The sequence below is a fragment of the Peromyscus maniculatus genome, chromosome 1 (genome assembly GCF_049852395.1).
Source record: "Peromyscus maniculatus bairdii isolate BWxNUB_F1_BW_parent chromosome 1, HU_Pman_BW_mat_3.1, whole genome shotgun sequence".
NCBI lineage: Eukaryota > Metazoa > Chordata > Mammalia > Rodentia > Cricetidae > Peromyscus > Peromyscus maniculatus.
In genome coordinates, this window is record NC_134852.1 from 59,798,282 (window position 1) to 59,814,496 (window position 16,215).

The 16,215-nt window shown below is 43.4% G+C and overlaps 1 protein-coding gene across 3 annotated transcripts in view; it reads right to left on the minus strand.

Moving 5' to 3' along the window:
- Positions 1-16,215, minus strand: part of Nell1 (neural EGFL like 1) — an 850,243-nt gene that overhangs the window by 831,061 nt on the left and 2,967 nt on the right. For all 3 annotated transcript variants that reach the window (XM_042277006.2, XM_042277016.2, XM_076543299.1), the window contains exon 2: positions 10,769-10,897. In XM_042277006.2, the coding sequence (XP_042132940.1) occupies positions 10,769-10,897 (129 nt within the window). The remainder of the gene's footprint in view (positions 1-10,768; positions 10,898-16,215) is intronic.

Consider the following 16,215-nt stretch of genomic DNA (forward strand, 5'->3'; position numbering starts at 1 on the left):
TTTGGGGCCGAGATCTGTTACAACAGTGGAATACCCAGATTAAAATTCCTACACTTTCAGAAAAGGAATACAGACCAATGCATGTTTCTAGGAATAATATCATAACATGCTATAAAAATCAGTCACCAACCATTCAGGCTGTTCACAAACAGAGCACGACCGTTGTTGAACTCTCAGAAGTACCAACTGCCTTACCTTTAAAATGGCTAACTAATAAACCTGTCTGGGTTGGACAATGGCCTTTGACAAAAGAGAAGCTACAAGCTTTAGAACAGCTGGTTCAAGAGCAGTTAAATGCTCAACACATTGAAGAATCTACCAGTCCTTGGAATTCTCCTGTATTTGTTATTAAAAAAAAATCTGGTAATTGGAGAATGCTGACAGATCTGAGAGCTATTAATAAAGTAATTCAGCCAATGGGCTCCCTACAGACTGGGATCCCCTTGCCCTCTATGCTACCAAAAGAATGGCCTATAATAGTTATTGACTTAAAAGACTGTTTCTTTACCATACCCTTACAGGAAAATGATAGAGAAAAGTTTGCCTTCACAGTACCTAATTATAATAATTCTCAGCCAGTCAAGAGATATCAATGGAAGGTCCTCCCACAGGGAATGTTAAACAGCCCTACTTTGTGTCAATACTTTGTGCAGAAACCATTAGAGATAATTCGTGTAAAGTTTCCACAATCCATAATTTATCACTATATGGATGATATCCTATTAGCTGATCCAAAGTTAGATACATTAGAAAGCATGTTTGAAGAAGTAAAAAAAGTTTTGCCTCGCTGGGGACTGCAAATTGCTCCTGAAAAAATACAAAGAGGAGATTCTATTAATTACTTAGGATATAAGATAGAGCTACAAAAAATTAGACCCCAAAAGGTACAACTAAGAAGAGATAGATTGAAGACTCTTAATGATTTTCAAAAGTTATTAGGAAACATTTCCAACTTACTGGGTATCATGGGAATACCCAAAGATGGACTAAAAAATTTGGCTAATACTCTAGAAGGGGACAAAGAATTAAATAGTCCAAGAGAATTATCAGCCTAAGCTGAGAAGGAATTGGCTCTAGTAGAAAAGACAATTCGAAAAGCACATGTGGATCGTGTGGATCCAGAACTTAAATGCATTCTTGTCATATTCCCTTCCAGACATTCCCCAACAGGTATTTTGATGCAGAGGGAAGATATTATATTGGAATGGATATTCCTACCACGTAAACCAAATAAATAATTAAAGACTTATATAGAAAAGATCTCTGATTTGATTCAAAAGGGTAAATTAAGACTTCGTCAGTTGACAGGAATGGACCCAGCAGAAATTGTAGTACCATTAACTAATGAGGAAATTTCATCACTATGGAAAGATAATGAATACTGGCAGAGAGCCTGCAGTAACTTTTTGGGAGAGATTAACAACCACTATCCCAAAAGCAAGAGAATAGAATTCATAAAGAAGACTGAATGGGTCCTTCCTCACATTGTACGACAAAAGCCAATTTCTGGAGTCCTCACATTCTACACTGATGCAAATAAATCAGGGAAAGCAGGATATAAATCAGGAGACTTAAGTAAAGTGGTACAAAGTCCATATAGCTCTGTACAAAAGGCAGAACTGTATGCCATTCTTATGGTACTGATGGACTTCACAGAACCCCTCAATATAGTCACTGACTCTCAATATGCAGAGAGAGTTGTTTTACATATTGAAACTGCTGAATTTATTCCTGATAATACAGAATTAACTTCATTATTCATACAATTGCAAGAAATCATCAGAAAAAGGGAACATCCTATATATATAACACATATCAGATCCCATACAGGTCTACCAGGACCTTTAGCACAAGGTAATGATGAGATTGATCAGTTACTAATAGGTAATGTACTAGAAGCTTCAGAATGTCATAAGAAACACCATGTAAATAGCAAAGGTTTGAAGAAGGATTTCTCCATCACTTGGCAACAGGCTAAGGATATTGTGAAAAAATGTCCTACTTGTTCCATCTATAACCAAACTCCATTACCTGCAGGGAGTAATCCAAAAGGTATACAAAGAAATGAAATTTGGCAGATGGATGTGTTTCATTTTGCAAAATTTGGAAGATTAAAGTATGTACATCATACCATTGACACCTATTCAGGATTTCAATGGGCAACTCCTATGAGTTCTGAAAAGGCTAATTCTGTGATTACACACCTATTAGAAGTTATGGCCATCATGGGAATACCTGTACAAATTAAGACAGACAATGCCCCAGCATATGTCTCCAATAAAATGAGACAGTTCTTTGCTTATTATAATATAAAGCATGTTACAGGTATACCACACAATCCCACAGGCCAAGCAGTCATAGAGAGATCCAATCGAACTTTAAAGGATATGCTAAATAAACAGCAACAGGTAACAATGACTCCTAGAAATAGACTGCATAGTGCTTTATTAACCTTGAATTTTCTCAATGCTAATGAGAAAGGAACAACAGCTGCAGAGAGACATTGGACGATAGACAAAACTCCTGAGCTAAACCAACCAGTTTATTTCAAGGATGTGCTGACCTCAGAATGGAAACCTGGATATGTTCTACGTTGGGGAAGGGGTTTTGCCCTTGTTTCTGCAGGAGAAGAAAAGCTATGGATACCAACAAAATTAATAAAAATCCGATTCGAACAGGAAAAACCCCTTGATGAAGAGAAGTAAAAGATCATCCACCAATGTGACATCTCTACAAGTTGTAAGAAAAATTTAACAATCAAAGGGTGGGGTAGGGTTCTGTTTTTGTCTTTCCAGGATAATGGAAATACCCATCTTCCAAAACTCATAAGGCCTTGGATATCCGGATGTTTACAGCAGAAAGGAAGAATCTATTGGTACCAATCTACACATGGTAAAATCTCACTGTCTAACATCTTTCTCTCTATCAATCTAGAAAAGTTGTGGTTCCAATTCAATTATAGCCAAGCTGACTTTGGAGATGGAATTGGCTCACTCCTTCTCTAAACCCAAGCATATTGCTAAAAGAAAAGTTTAAGAGATTCTTCAGTCCCACATCAGAAGAGCCCTCTGATGTGAGACAGAAGGAAACCAATAAAAGGGACCATTGTCTTCTAATTCTAATTCTCTCCATGCTTACTCTTGATTTCTCAGAATCCTTTCTTACATGCTATGTCCTCTTTAAATCCAAACCTCCCATTTTTGATAACAAATAAGTTTTCCCAATAACAATCTCAGAAGTCACAAGAAGGAAGATGGGGCCCCAACAACAACAACTCTACCCAATCCAGAATGATGCCATGGTAATCATCATCATACTACACTTCTTGCCAGAATTTCAGACAATCTTACCCATTACTCTAAAACTTGCTACAGAACCTACAGTTAGTCTAACTGAGATTTAACTATCTGAGCTTTCTCACAGTACCCAACAGAGATAACATCACCCCCTAAACGGCAGGAAGCAATTCTAAGAAAACGACGCCCCTTCTCCCTTAGGTTTCATAATTCTCAGGGTTATGGATGACGGTTGTAGGGTTGGGGGTGGAAGAAAATATTAACTCAGTATTGTAAAAAAAAAAAAGGGGGGGGGGGCGGAAGAAATGGAACGGATAGGTATAAGATATGATGGTAAATCATTGTATATACTACTAAACAAACTTGGTAAAATAGCAACCTTAGACAATTTGCACTGTAATTTGTACTGTTACAGATTCTTATATGTTGATACAAATGTAAACTATTTTTATACTCCTGTTTAAGATAATTTGTATATTGATACAAATACAGAACTATATTTGTTATAATGTACATATATTTCTACTCTTATTTGAAACATTTTTATATTGATACAAATGTAAATTTATATCTGTCATACTTTATATATGTTCTACTTCTGTTAGGATATTTGGTATATTGATATATATTTAAGATTATTGTCATATTGCATATCGTACTATATATTCCTACCTCTGTTATAAATATCTTGTGTATTGTCACAATTTTAAAGTCATCGTTCTTCACCATACATTTGCTTATAGACTGTTTACCTTATTTATGTGAAGCCTTAGTCCTTAGGTTATTTCGGTAGATAAGGTTTATAGATTTATAGTCGCCTATGCCTGTCATCTCTATAGTTACGTTAGTTAGGTTATCCAGATTTACAGATACATAGGTCAGATGGACAGGTAATCTTCAAACACTTCATAGACCTAGAGAATATGGCATTTAAATAACTTAGAATTCTGTTGACGTGAGGCACAATTGCTCCTGGCTGCACCAATTGATCCCGAGAGAATGTTGGGCTTCTAAGACATTTCCATTTGGAAGTTTGTCTTTTTGGCACAAAATGGCCTACGGGGCAAAGAACTGCCCTTGCCTTGATGGCTGACAGTACAAATGCAATGCTCTCCTTTCTGGACAAGCGGGACACAAGGAAAGCGACCACTGTACTCTGCCAAGACAGGGTAAGATGGTCTTTCAGAAATCCTGCTTCTGAAAATGGTCTGTCAGATACTCTAGGCCTGTAGCCAATTTGAATGCACCAACAATGCTGAGAAACATTAGGTGACTGTCCAGGCTGCCAGCTGTCTTGGTCTACTCTTGCAAGACTCCCGAAGTTGCTTGCATCCGTCTACCATTTCTCAAGTACCATTATGTTCCTTCTCAGGTCTTTGATGGGATTGAAGACTAGCAGTTATAGTTACAACTTAGTATATATAATATCTTAGATAGAACATATTAAGTATTAGATTCAGGTTCTTTAGGATAGGACACCTTTGAATGATCTTTATAACATGCCGTTTACCTATGCTCTATACTTCTCTGGATTTTAGAATGTGTTTCTTGCTTGATATTGTTTGCATTGGTTGTAGTTACATCTTATCTAGGTCATTATCCCTCATTATTTCTGGACAATATTTGATAACCATTCCTTTGTATATAGTCTTGTATTAGTTTAGAACCTTCTTATTTAGACAAAAAGGGGGAGATGTAGTGGGTAGTCATTCCAGCTTGGATCTGGAAGCTCCAACCCCCATTGAGACTCTGGCAACTGTCACGCCTACGAGGCGGGGCGAGGGGAGGTGCTGGAAACCTGAGAGCTGGATGGGCAAGCGCTCGCTCGGGGCGCGCTCTCTCTGCGCCTGGACCCTGGATGGTGGAGATTGATTGTGCAGAGTTCCAGAGAACACCGCTGGATTGCTAGACGCCTTCCCCAGACCCCCGCGACCTATCCATTCTTTTATTTGTAAGTCATCCACTAAATAAATCTTCCTTTTAACTACGTGGAGTGGCCTTTATAATTTTCCCCAATAACTTGGGACACTGAGTCAGACACGGATTTCTTGGTCAGAACCTCAAAAGCACAGACAACAAAAGCAGACCATGGTTCTTCCCCCACAAAAGTAAACAAACAACTGGAATGAGTTAAGTGTTTGAGAACTGTTTATCCAACAAGGAATTCATACACTGAATGTAAAGGGAACTCAAACATGCACAGCCCCCCCAAAAAATAATAATAATAACAAAAACCAATTTTTAAAAATGGACCAAAGACCCCAATAAACATTTCTCAAAAGAAGATATGTAGTCATCAAGTGTATGAAAGGAAGCCCAAAATCACTAATTATTACCAAAAAGACAAAAAAAAAAAAAAAAAAACTTCCAAGGAATGGGATATGTTCATATACTATATGGGAATATAAATTACTACAGCTGTTATGGAAAAAAAAATACGTAGAGAGGTTAAAAAAAAAAAACAGAAATAAGTCAAGCCCAGGGGTCCATGCCTGAAAGTCCAGCTATTCCATAGGCTGGGTCAGGAGGGTCACTCAGCTGAAGTGACCTGGAAGCAGACTGACCCACACAGCAATACTCCATTTCAAACACAGAAGGAAACTAAGACGTGCCCCCACAATCACACTAGTGGTACATACGCTAGTTAAGGGAAATCACACATCGGGAAGTTTCCCCACTCACAAGGTCAGAGACTCATTCTCACAGCACCCAGGACAGGCAGCCCACCTAGGTGTCCATCAGTAGATGAATGGGTAGAAGAACTGTGATACATACATGTGTGTATATACACATACGTATGTACAACAGAGTATTGATGATGATGCTGTTCTGTTACATGTAGTAACATAGACTGATCTCCAGGACGTGTGTTAAGTGAAATAAGTCAGTACCAAAAAAGATAAATACAGCAAGCTCAGCATTATATGTGGAAACCAGGAAATTGATCCTACAGAACAGAGCACTATCGTGCTTCCCAGAGCCTAAGGAGAGGCAGGGAATGACTAAGGGCCCGGTGGTGAAGGCAGTGGGTTAGGTTGAGTGACGACTACTGTTCTGCAGCCAATAGGATAACTACGACTGGCAATAATTAATTAAATACTTCAAAATAACCAGTAGAAAAGAATCTGAATGTTCCCAGAACAGAATAGCAATAAATGACTGAGGTGATGTCCATGCAATGAGCCTGATCTGATCGTCACACACTGGCCACAGGTACTGAAATCTGCCTCTGCACCCCATTACTATGTACAACTACTATATATCAATCAAAAATAAAATACAGTTTTTAAATATTCCCAAAGCTGCATGTGGTAGCACGTATCTGTGATCACAACACTCAGGGGACTGTGGCAAGAAGATCTCAAGTTCCTGCCTCAGTTACACAGTGAAACCTTGTTTCAAAATTTAAAATAGGGAGTAGGGAGATGGCTCGGTCGGCAAAGTGTGTGCCGTGCAAGCATGGGTACCTGAGTTCAGATCCCCAGGAGTACTGTAAAAAGCCAGGTGAGCAGTGCCTATCTGTAACCACAGTGCCTAAGAAAGGCAGGGCAAGGGTGTGTAGATCTCTGAAGCCCACTAGTCAGCCAGTATAGGCAACTGGTGAGCTCTGGGCTCAGGGAGAGACTGTCTCAAAAAAGATTAGGTGGAGAATCATAGAGGAAGACACTTGACATCGACCTCTGACCTCCACGTGCATTTGCATATGAACACACACATACTCTATACACACAAACACACACAGAGGATGATGTTAAGGATAATAAAAAACAAATTTTAAAATATTGCTGAGAATGTTATACTGGCAGAAACATTGCCAACTTGAACTGAAAAGAACATAAAAGGACAAAATGAACAAGGTCTCACAAGACCCCCAAACTCTACCGACAGGAAACAGGCTGATCATTCAGTGACAAACACATGTCCTCCTTGACTCAAAAGGAAAGAAGTCCCAGAGGGCTGTGCCACAGACAGGTAGCAGAGGTTGTCCTCAAGCTTTGAGACTCGGGGGAGTTGGGGCTGCTGGGTGCCCACATCATTGGGGGAGGGCAGCCCTGTTACCCTTTCCACTTCTTCCTCTTTTAAACAGGAGTGTCTGTGAGTGCTAGGCAATTCCTGCCCCCTTCACTTTAGGAAGTGGTTTACTTTTTTTTTCCCCCGTTTCCAGCTCCATGGACGTACAGATGGAGGGGAATTCCTCCCCAGATGTGGTCTCCTCCCATCTGATTTAAATTACTCAAGAGTGAGGTTTAAGATTCTTTGCAGGTTTAGAACTTTAAACTGATGCTTTAAGAATTAGGACTAGGCCAGCCAGTGGTGGTGCACGCCTTTAATCCCAGCACTCAAGAGGCAGAGGCAGGTGGATCTCTTGGGTTCAAGGCCAGCCTGGGCTACAGAGTGAGTTTCAGGACAGTCAGGGCTACACAAAAAAACCCTGACTCCCGAAAACAAAACAAAAAGGGTTAAGACTATTGAAGTATAGGAATGAGATGCTTGTATTTTGCATGTAGGATAGGAATGAGATGCTTGTATGTTGCATGAAGGACAGACATGAAAGACGTGAATCTTTGAGGGCAGAGGATGCAATTTGAAGAATAATGGTTCCCCAAAGAAGTCCAGGAGCTAATCACCAAAACCTGTGAATAAGCCACCTTAGGTGATAAAGGAACCTTTACAGATAATAAGACACTGACTGGATATAAGGGGGCATCCTGGGCTATCCAGGTAGTCATGGTACCATCAATCACAAGAGCTCAGGACATAGGAAAATGTCTCATCCAGTTCCCAAAACTGAGAAAGCCACCCCTGGAAGACATCCAAGAAGCAAATGCCAAAACAGAGAACAAACAGGTTCGAGAGCAGACTCCCAGCCCAAGCTCCATAGTGGAATAAATGCCCATTAGAGCAAGCAAAAGTCTCTTCGAAGGTACACTGGGCAGCGGGATTTTAATCCAACTCAAAAGGCCCGCTAATCACTGACTACATACTATGCACAAATAGCTGGCTCTGAGGATCTAGAACTATCTAGATAGACAGGAACCCTGCCCTCCTGAAGCTCACAGAGCACACAAGTTTTCTTAGCAGACAGAGAATGGCAGGGACGCTCGCTTTCCACAAGGCAAGGAACAAAGCAGATGACCCGGCCTGTGTTCTCTTAGCCATACCAGCTTAAGCAGTTCACCAAATGTCTAAGTAATCAAGTGGAATCCACATACCTGTAGTTTTTGCTACAAGTCATTATACAACATCTGTAGATTGATTATGGCTCACAAACAGTTGTTAGTTATCCATGCAATGAATATCTTAAATCACATCCCGTAATATCAGTTCAGCAATTCTAAAATAACAATTTTGTTATTTGTGTTGAATATGAAATGTTTTCCTGAAGGATTCATGTTTTAAACCCATGCTCCCCATCTGGTGGTGTAATTTGGGAAAGCTATAGAAACTTTAGGAAGTGGAGCCTAGCTAGAGGAAGTAGGCCACTAGGTGCAGTCTTGGGGGTCTATTAATCCCCACTCTTTCCTGGCTTACTCTCTGCTTCCTGGCTGCCATGATGTGAGCTGTTCCACCCTCGCTTCCCTGCTATGATGGACAAAACCTTCTAAAACTGTGAGCCAAAATAAATCTTTCCTGCTTTGAGTTGTTTGTATCGGGTATTCAGTCACAGCAATGAAAATCTAATGCAGTTGCCTTCAAAGAAGGGTGTGTTGAAAGAAATTTACCAAGCATTTTCACAAGGAAATGCCAAGCCACCTTCCTTCATAATGAGTGTACTCTCCGACTTTAACCTCTGCAGTGTCCCCCAGTGCTGTGCAATTAAAGCACAACAGCTAACAAGCACACAGCTGCAGTTGGTTGTTGAATTCTCTTACTCTTTCTCTTTGCTCTTTGCACATCACTCAGCTCCCAAATAAATAACGCATATGGAGACTTATTTTTACTTATGAATGCCTGGCTTAGATTGGCTAATTTCTAGCCAGCTTTTCTTAACTCAGATTATACCACCTATCTTTTGTCTCTGGGCTTTTACCCTTCTCTATTTCTGTATACCTTTCCTTTCCTTCTTATTACGTGTCTGGCTGTGTGAATGGGTGACTGCCCCCCCGCCCCGCATCCTCCTCTCCTCTTCTCGCTCCTCCCTCTTCTCTTCTCTATTTATTCTCTCTGCCCGTGAGCTCTGCCTATCGTTTCTCCTGCCTACCTATTGACTGTTCAGACTTTTATTAGACCAATCAGGTGTTTTAGACAGGCAAAGTAACACAGCTTTACAGAGTTAAACAAATGCAGCATAAAAGAATGCAACACGTCTTTGCATCACTAAACAAATATTCCGCAGCATAAATCAATGTAACACATCTTTAATATTCCACAACAGCCTCCCACCTACCTGAATGGACACTGCACAAGCCACCAGACTACTTAAACCCATGCCACCTGTGGAATATCACCTCTGACTGCTGGTCCAAGGTAAACAACCCATGCCTACTTCTCCAGCCACTCACCACCCTCCAGCTGTGCTGCACCTCTTTCTGTTGGCTTCTGTTAAAGGCCTTTCTACATATAATTCTTCAGTAGAGGTTAGATTTCCACCTCGCCCCACCCCACACTTTCCTTTCAGCTTTCAAGTCCGAGCTGGCCTGCCCCATGTTCAAGGTGACCTTCCTCCCAAACTGAATCAGACCTGCCTGCATTCCTCTTGATTGACAGTCTATACATCCCCTCTATGGTTAAGTAAAGTGACTCTGATTCAACAACACTTTGTGGAATTTGCCGTTTTCTGCCTCATATTTTAGGACAGGGACTGCACGTATCTTCTTTACTGTTGGCATGCTGTGTAGTACACAGAAAGATTCTAAAGCAATGCCATTGCTCACTAAACAAGAACTATATATCAGGCATTGTTACAGAGGCTCCATTAGGAAGGTGTTGCAGGGATCTGTCATTTAGATGAGGACACCAAGGCACAGAGAAACTAAGTCCCATAGACAACAGTGACAAAGTTGGAAGGTGATTCCAGTCAGTGGGGCTCCAGAGCTCATGCCCTGAAGCACTATTCTATCTCGACTTTACAGAAGCTTGTTAGATGGTGTGGAGTCAGGTGTGTAGTAGGCAGAGCTGAGGCGGCTGCACCCAAAGAGAATGTAGCCATGGGCAATCTCTTCCCACAGGTAAGACAGAGGCGCAGGTACCAGTGAAGATAGAAATAATCATGAGATAAATGATCCATGAGCAAAGCATGGCTGATCAGCAGCTTTCAAAGTTCTGAAACTTCACTCCACTACAGGTCTCCCCCCGCCCCCGCCCCTGGCACAGTACTGAGGTGAATATTTCACTGTCAAATCGCACCACCTCACGCCTTGTCCCACTCTCAGAACATCCCCTGTTTATCACACACTTCAGGAGAACAACACAAGAAAAGCAGCAAAGGTGACTGTACCCCCATACCATGCCAAGAAGGATATACGTTTTACCTTGAAATAGAAATGCTTTGCTGGCATTGTGTAGTCCTGCCACCTGAGTGACTCCCAGGGTGGTGTTCACGAGGTCGAGTTCTGTGATAATGTCCATCTGAAGGTCAGGGTCCATCCCAAAGCCCAACACTGGGAAGAAAGAGATCCATGTTGGTTTAGCAGACAGAGTGCAGGCCGGAATCCATATAGAGCAGATTACAGAGGAGAGGGGTGGTCAGAATTCATCTAAGGCAGTTAGGAGTGCTGGGGAGCTTCTCTAGGGAGAACAGGAAAGCAACTCTGCCCTACACTCCCTCTCCAAGCTCAGTTCTTTCTACCCTCCCACCACCACCACCACCAACCCACTCCATTATAGATGGCTAACCCCACACCCAAACTCCCTGGGGCCAAATAATTTTCAGAATTCAGAATATATCACAAGTTGAGAAGGAAACATGGCCCACATGTTATGTTTTATGTAACAACCTCAGCAAAGTCTGGGTCAGTGCCCTATAATCAAATTCTACGGTATTTCTGGGTTGGAAAAGTGTGATGTTTTCTTCTAATTGAAATAATGACTTAAATAGCCCAATATCCCTTCTGGTCACATCTTTGTCACCAGATAAATTCAATTAGGACAGTTTTGTGGTCTGATGAATTGTGAAGAAGTTTTGGATCTCTAGACTTTTTAGGTGTGAGGATGGGTTGGTGTGTTCCGGACTGTGGTGCGGATTGACCTGCCTCAGACACAGATGCAACAACAGATCCTGCACAAAGCAGTCCCCATCACCCAGGGGCCACCGCCTGCAACACATGGGCAGGAAGCAGTGGAGATGGGGTGCTGCCCCTACTGGAGAATGGTGGCAGGAAAGAGTAAAGCTCAGACCAGCAGGTACATATGTCCCTCCAAAGGACTCCTGGATAGAAACTTAGATGCCCGGACACCTCTTATTAGGGAAGAAATGTGGCTGAATCCCCTCGTCTGGGAAAGGCAGATCCCCGAGGGTGTCCCTTAGCCGGGGAGTGTTCTGTGGAATGACTCATTCATGATTGCAAAGTGATTTCCAATTACATATATTAATAAGGCTACAGATCACTCCGAGGGACCGTTGTTTGAAGCCATTCATGAAGGCTCTGCTTAGCTCCACTTAGCATCTCAATGGTGGGTTCTGATTGCGCAGTTGGAAATGTTTTAATCAGCAACAGCTGTCAGCTTCCCTCTGATGGCAATGCAGTCGCCCAGGCGGGATTCAGAGAGCATGCACCCAATTTGTCCCACGCAGACTCAGTGAATATTCATCAGGACTTCCTAGGCCCCCACAGTCTCACCTGTCCTTCTCCTACCCCTCCTGTCTACACAGATTAGGGGAAGGAAATGTACCCTTCCCCTTTTCCCTATTAGAAAACAGAAACTGCAGCCATGTCAGAAGGCTGGTCAGGAAGGATGCTTTGGAGTTGAAACCCATCATTGTCAAGGCAGAAACTAGGTTAAATCGAAAGCATGGTGCATTTAACTTCCCTCTTGGTTTTTGTCGGGCTCCCCCCACCACTCATCCCCCACCCCCATCTTCTGAGCTGAGAGTGAGAGTTCTTCTCCTTGAAATGCAGCCAGTTACAAGACCTGATGACCCAAAGATAGCTCTCACATCCGTTGTTGGCATTCATTTGTCAGCAGTTTGGGCATGGGGTCACCTGCAGCACTTACGAGGTATCACACATGGTGTGGGTACTAAGGACATGCTCGGGCCGCTTTCATCCCTGATGGAGAGGAAACAATGAGGATAGTTTGGCAATAAATACCATGAAGAAGACGATAGAAAGTACTGGAATTGAAAATAACTCAACAGGGGGAGAGGGCCTGGCTCAAGGAGCAGGGCCAACACCTGAAAAAAGCATGTCCACCTGTAGGGAACAGTGAGTGCAAGCCAGGAACACACGGACTGTTCTAGAAATAGAAGAGGGATAGGCTGGGCTGCAGTGTACAGGGGAGGGGGGCAGAAGGAGGTCAAAGGCAGGTGTCCTCCCTTCCTCTCCATTGACTTGATAAAACACTATTCACAATCCATCATTGAAGGAAGTCAGGGCAGAAACTCAGAGCAGGAACCATGGAGGAACCTGCTGGCTGGCTCAGGCATAGCTAATTTTTTAAAATAGCCGACAGACCACCCGCCCAGGAACAGTGCTACCCAGAGTGGGCCATGCCCTCCTACATCAACTAACAACCTAGACAATCCCTCACAGGAAGGCCCACAGACCAACCTGATAAAGAAAACTACTCAATAAGTATCTCTCTTCAAGGTCCGTGAGCTGGCTCAGTACATAAGGGCACCTGCCAGCAAGCCTAAGCCTTGAGTTCAATCCTCATGACCCACATGGTGGAAAGAGAAAACCATCTCCCACAAGCTGTCTGTCATCTCACCTCTAAACTTGCACCGTGGCCAGCATCTCCCCACAGCCTCAACCCCACATACACAATAAGTAAATATTTAAAAAATAAAGACTCTAATGACAGGCGACTATCTTTTCAGCTGACAGTGCTAACTAGGGGCCCAAGGGTCAGGTTATAAAGGGCCTTGGGACCAGTGACAAGGACCTCGGCTATTATTCTGTTTCTACTGGGCTATCACTGGAGGGTTGTGGGGTGTGTGCTTAAGGAGAGGATGGGAGGGCTATGCTCTGATTTACATTTTAAGTATGGATCTAACTTTAAGCTTCCACCTCTGTGCTATTGTTCACGCTACATACCAACTCGGTTCATAGTGCCCGCTCTGAGCAAAGCAAAACGGAGCAAGCTACCCTTCCGTCTTCCCACGTCCCAGCCCCACGGGCCTGCTGTCAGGACTTGTGAGCTTCGATGCCAGCCGCTCCGTGATCACCTTGAACAGACAGGAAAGGAACTAATATTTCAGTTTGATCTATAGTGTTCTGAACCTACACAGCACAAATTAAGTCAAAGGTGATCTCAGAGGACCTCCATGCTGTCTTCCTCCGGCCAGGAACTTTGTAAGTAGCTGGTGCATGTGCTCTTAGCCAGACATGAAGAGAATGAAGCATCTCTGGTGCCCATGCAGCCTCCCATAGGACCTGGCATTTAGCAGGCTCTTAATTCAGAATGGGGTTATTTATTTGGTGTATGGGGGTAGATGGTCCTCACTGTGGTAGCAATGACCTCAGAGCAATAAGGAAGACCATGGAAAGACAAGAGGGCAAGAGAACTTTCCAAACAGACTACGGCTATCCTAGTTAGGGCTACTATTTGCTGTGATGAAATGCCACGACCAAAACCTATCTGGGAAGGAAAGGGTTTATTTTTTTTACACTTCATTGAAGGGATGCTCCTCCTGGCTTGCTCAGCCTGCCATCCTCACTCACAATGTGGTGGGCCTTTCCCCATCAATCACGTATTTTTAAAATGCCCTACAGGCTTGTTTGCTTTACAGCCTGGTCTTATGGAGGCATTTTCTCAACCGAGGTTCCCTCTTTTCAAACAACTATAGGTTGTGTCAAGTTGACATAAACTGACCAGCACAATGACTGACTGAACTAGTGGCCTCACATCTTTACCCACTCCACATGCACCCTCTATTCTGGGTGACTTCCACAATTCTTCCTACTGGAGTGAATGAAGGACATCTCTCCCGCAGCTCTGAACCCAGCTATGTACCCTGTCTTGGCTGCTGGTGGCATCGGGTGGCGTTGCTTACAAAAGCAGAGGCTTGAATGTGCTGATACGGCGGGAGCGCATCATGATGAGATCATAGCCTTAGGGATGGGCCCCTGGTCCAGGAGGACAGTGCAGACACACAGTGCAGCCAGCTTGCCCAAATGTGGAGTGGCATTCCGCTGGACCCTGCCTACATAAGGCAACACCAGACCCACCTACATGCATCTGAACACAACAAACACTTGTTGCTGTAAGTCACGACTTGAGGTAGCTTGCTGTGCAACCGTATATTGTGACAACAGAAAATCACTGCAGAAACCGAAGACCCTCTAAGATGGTCAGTCTAACAATACACACTGTCTAGGTGGTCTGCAGTGGGACAAGCCTAAAAGATGCCCAAGCAGACCCTGTGGATCTGACAAAATACACTAATACTGTCCTCTTGTCCCCATCCCTAAATGAGGACACAGTGCCCTCAGTCCAGAACATGGTGTGGAAGTACGAGTTCTCTGTTGTTAGGAAGTATCACTCCTGAGAGCCTCAGTTTCCTCATCTGTAGAAAGGATGGTACTGCCTCCCTGACACCTCACAAACAGGTGCAGCTCAGGCTGCATACAGTAGGTACTCAGCTGGGGTTTGGTTCATAAGACTAACTCTCCAAACCATTCCAGCCTTGATCCTGTACTCTGCAGAAGCTAAAGAAGCAACTCAGGCGGCCCTCCTCCTGGCTGCGAACCATTTTGCTCTTTATATAAAGACACGCCATACAAACAGAGTGAAAAAGAAACCAATTGGCTTCAGGACGCAGTTCTGTTCTCTCCCTTTAATTAGTCCCTTCAGGACAATGCCCAATGCTGATAGAATAACACATTGCACATGGCATAGGGAATCAGGAAACCCATTAATAAGGAGCCATCTACATGGCCTCTCCTGGACCTTGCATCATGTGAGACCCTAGCTCCATCAAACATGGTTTATTTCCAGGCTTCTGTCTCCTGTCCGTGCAGCCAGCTCCTGTCATTTCCTAGGAAACTCTATTAAAGTTTTCTGCTTTTGACATAGCAGTTCTACAAATGGCTAAAAGTGGGCATTGGAATTAAGCAGGATAAAAAGCTCCTGGGGAGGAGATATTTTCAGAGCCTGGAAAGCGGCAGTCAGTGTGACAGAGGCACTTGAGGTCTGGATCTGGTATTCAGAACTCACTTTAGCTGGGATATCTGCTGTTTTCCAGGCCACTGCTGGCTGCTCCTCAGCCCTGGCCAAGGAGGGCTTCAGCCCAAAGCCCTTCAGTTTGCCTTTGATGCCCAGGACTTCCAAGCACAGCTTCCTGGGTCTGTCTCACTTCAGATCTAATCTGCCTCGAGGTAGCAGCTGCTTTTCTGGTGCATGCAGAGCACAGTGACACAAGAAGGAGACTCTACAACCTCCTCTGATGACAGGATTGCATGGCCACTTGATCTTAATACCTTGAAGAGGAAGGTTCTTGAAGAATATAGTTTATGCTTCTACAAGTTGGCCCACGCTTGATAGGATTGGGGAAAGGGAGGCTCAGGCTGAACTACCTGGGAATTGCTTCAAGTAGAAAAAATCTCTCCTTTCCAGCAGGGGGCAGCAGGAGGCACTGAGTAGGCACTGGGGGATGTTAATGTTTTGGGTACCGCCCTCATTCTGGTGACGCCCCCCCCCAAAAAAATACTGGAAAGCAAGGAAGGCTTAAGCACTGAACTCATCATACTAGCACTTACAAGCTACAGGAGAAAACCTGTGGGTGCAGGATGCTCTTACTGCTATTAGTCTGCCCATC